The sequence below is a fragment of the Belonocnema kinseyi genome, chromosome 7, assembly GCF_010883055.1.
Source record: "Belonocnema kinseyi isolate 2016_QV_RU_SX_M_011 chromosome 7, B_treatae_v1, whole genome shotgun sequence".
In the NCBI taxonomy this organism is placed as follows: Eukaryota; Metazoa; Arthropoda; class Insecta; order Hymenoptera; family Cynipidae; genus Belonocnema; species Belonocnema kinseyi.
This window is the reverse complement of record NC_046663.1, coordinates 31,085,618-31,088,526: the sequence shown is the minus strand read 5'-3', so window position 1 is coordinate 31,088,526 and position 2,909 is coordinate 31,085,618. Positions and strand designations below refer to the sequence as shown.

The 2,909-nt window shown below is 27.3% G+C and overlaps 1 protein-coding gene across 1 annotated transcript in view; it reads right to left on the bottom strand.

Moving 5' to 3' along the window:
* The window catches only part of LOC117176966 (regucalcin-like), a 31,039-nt gene extending 28,719 nt beyond the window's left edge, over positions 1 to 2,320 (bottom strand). The window contains exons 1-2 of the mRNA XM_033367394.1: positions 2,188 to 2,320; positions 1,196 to 1,437 (exon numbers count right to left, since the gene is read on the bottom strand). Coding sequence (XP_033223285.1) covers positions 1,196 to 1,260 — 65 coding nt within the window. The 5' untranslated portion in view covers positions 1,261 to 1,437; positions 2,188 to 2,320. The remainder of the gene's footprint in view (positions 1 to 1,195; positions 1,438 to 2,187) is intronic.
* Positions 2,321 to 2,909: the final 589 nt, after the last annotated feature.

Below are 2,909 nucleotides of genomic sequence, written 5' to 3'. Positions count from 1 at the left end.
TATTTATTTATATTTTATTATGTGCATTCTTTAATGGTTTTAATTGCTTGTAATGTTTCTTGGTGGCATCTCGATTTTTTTTTTGATTTCAAAAAATTTCTCACCATTGAGCATATTGATTTAAAATTTAAAATTTTTGTCTGTAAATTTTCTTTTTCAATTTTTGTTTAGGTAAAGTATATGAATTTATGGAAGTGAATAACCTTAGAAGGAAAAAAAAAGAAATTTTTTTTTGCCGTAATATAATATTTAAAAAAATGTCTTTTACCTGAAAGTTGATAAACAAAATATTTTGTATGCTCTTTTTAATAAACTGGAAAAACACGTATACATTTTTAAGTTTGATACAATTTTTCTCTATTTTTACGCAATCCTTTGTAAATTGTGTAAACTTAAAAAAAAAATTACTTTTACAATAGTTTTATATTTAAAAATATTTTTAATTAGAGTTTTTTTTTTAAATTTTCCATACACAGAAAATTAAAAATTTGGAAAGTTTTCCATCGACTTGGTCAACGGTGAGAAATTCTTTGAATAAAAAAAAAATTATTAGTAATTCCACAAGAAAATTTTCACGGATTTATTTATTTATTAATATTTAGAGTTTTTTCAGTCTAACCTAAGAAACAATGAGAATTTCTAATAATCTTTATGATTCTAAATTATAAAATATAATTCGTATCAGCTTACTAAATAGATAGTAAAAATTTTAATACTGATTAGATAATACTCAGTGACGTTGATTACTTTATAAATCAAATAATATTTTGTCTTAAACCTATAAACGCAATTACCTGCAAATTTAATGGTTTTCTTTTGAAATTGAATTCAGAATTTATAATAATTATTTAAATGAAATTTATTTTATTATGTATATAAGAAAAGAAGTTGAGCCTTCAGAATAATTAAAAGATAAATAAAATTAGATTGTTATGGCTTAAGCCTTCACCTTGTCATATGCTACTATTATAGATTTATTATTATTTTTAATTGGGTACTAAAAACTTCTCTTTTTGAATAATGTTCTGCATGCTAATTTCCTATTTAAGAAAATAAAATGGGAAAATAATTCACAATTTAAATACAATACCTCAAAGGAAAAAAGAATTTGCAAAAATAATTTCAACTATAGTTATTGTAATGATTTATACATATTATAATAATAGTTATAATACTGAAAAATACTGACACTCACCTACTGCAAAATACTCCATAGGAAAAAAATATTCCAAATACATAAATCGCGAGAATAAATCGCATCGTCTCAATATAATGTTCTCTCTTTAAAAGACAAGTATGAATTCAGTGAAAAATATTCCGTTTAGAAAAAAGCAGGAAAATTATAACAAGTTGTAGTAATAGTTTATTTATTCTGATACTGATGGAAAAATGCCGATCACTGATTACACATTACATTTCATAGAATTTTTCTTCACGCTGAAAAAAAGTATAAAATATTTATTATTAATTACTTCGCAAAAATGCATTAGATCGCTGTGTAATAAAGTCTTTTGATAATAAACTGCGAATGGGAAATATTAAAAAATCAACTTGCAGAATCTGATCATTATGTTTATCATTGATTAATTGTATATCGATAAAATTCTCGCTTCTACCTATTGACTTTCCTTGCGATAAAAAAATGATAATAGCACTCGAAATCCAGAAATAGTGAGGATTTAAAATATTCAAATCAAAATTGAATACAAAGTTTTTGTTGTGTTTAAAAGGGGCGAATTAAAATCCCGGGCTACTCAGTGAGAAATCTCAGATTGCTGCGCGGGAAATCTTGAAGAACTCTTGGACTTGGAGGAACTCTTGGAAATCTCAGCAATAGCATGAGAGTAGAAACTTTGGAAATCTCTGGTTAAGTTTTGTCTAACCGGAAGTCGGTGGAATGCGCGGGGTTTTCACATAAACTTTTTTATTTCATTATAGTAATTATACAAAAAAAAACATTAAAGAAAAGTTATCTAAACCTTGTAAATTAATTTAAATGCAATAATACGTATAAAATATTTATTAAATAATTTAGAAGGTAAACAAATTTGGTAGCTCCAAGCTATTTTGTGAAGAAATCTTTTTTCTTTATAAGAATTTTTATTTTATTGATATATAAATTTATTTTTCGATAACACCGAACCCGTATTTATTGAAATCGTTATTCTAAAATTCTATTGATTTTACCTCACAAGCCTGTGATGTTGTAATTTGTATCCAATTTTGTTGATTAATGTTTCACCGCCACAATTCGCGAAGCTTTTCATTCTTTGGAAAATCCTTCGAAATTCCCTCGAGGATCTTTAGGAAGGAGCATTCTGACACGCGCTCTTAGGCTTTGAACGAGCAGCCGACTGAATCCGAAAGACGCCGAGTTTAGTCGATCCGAGGAGATTCCCACGTGAGTTCAGGTTGCGAGCAAGGTCGGAAATGTTGGAACTCCCGGCAATCTCAACCAAACCTTGGAAATCTCTTTCCGAATTCAATACAGATTGCCGCGTTCACAGTTTTAAGATTTCCAGATTCCGCAGTGAGTAGCCCCTTGGGGACGACTGAACAATACCGAGAACAAAATTCTCGACACTAAAATTCTGAATAATAAAGACATGACTAAAAAATACCGAAATATAAAATTCCCCATACTGTAAATATCCTAAATTGAAAAATTCCCAAATAATAAAATTCCAGAATTTAAAAATTCCGGAATATTTATACTGAATTATAAAATATCCAAATAATAAAATTACCGAATTCAAAAATTCCCGAATAATAAAGGTACGACTGAAAAATACTTAGATACAATTTTCGCGACTGTAAAATTCCTGAATTGGTAAATTCCCGAATTGGTTAATTCAGGAATAATAAAATTTTCGAATGATATAATTTTTAAAAAGGAGTATAATTCTCGA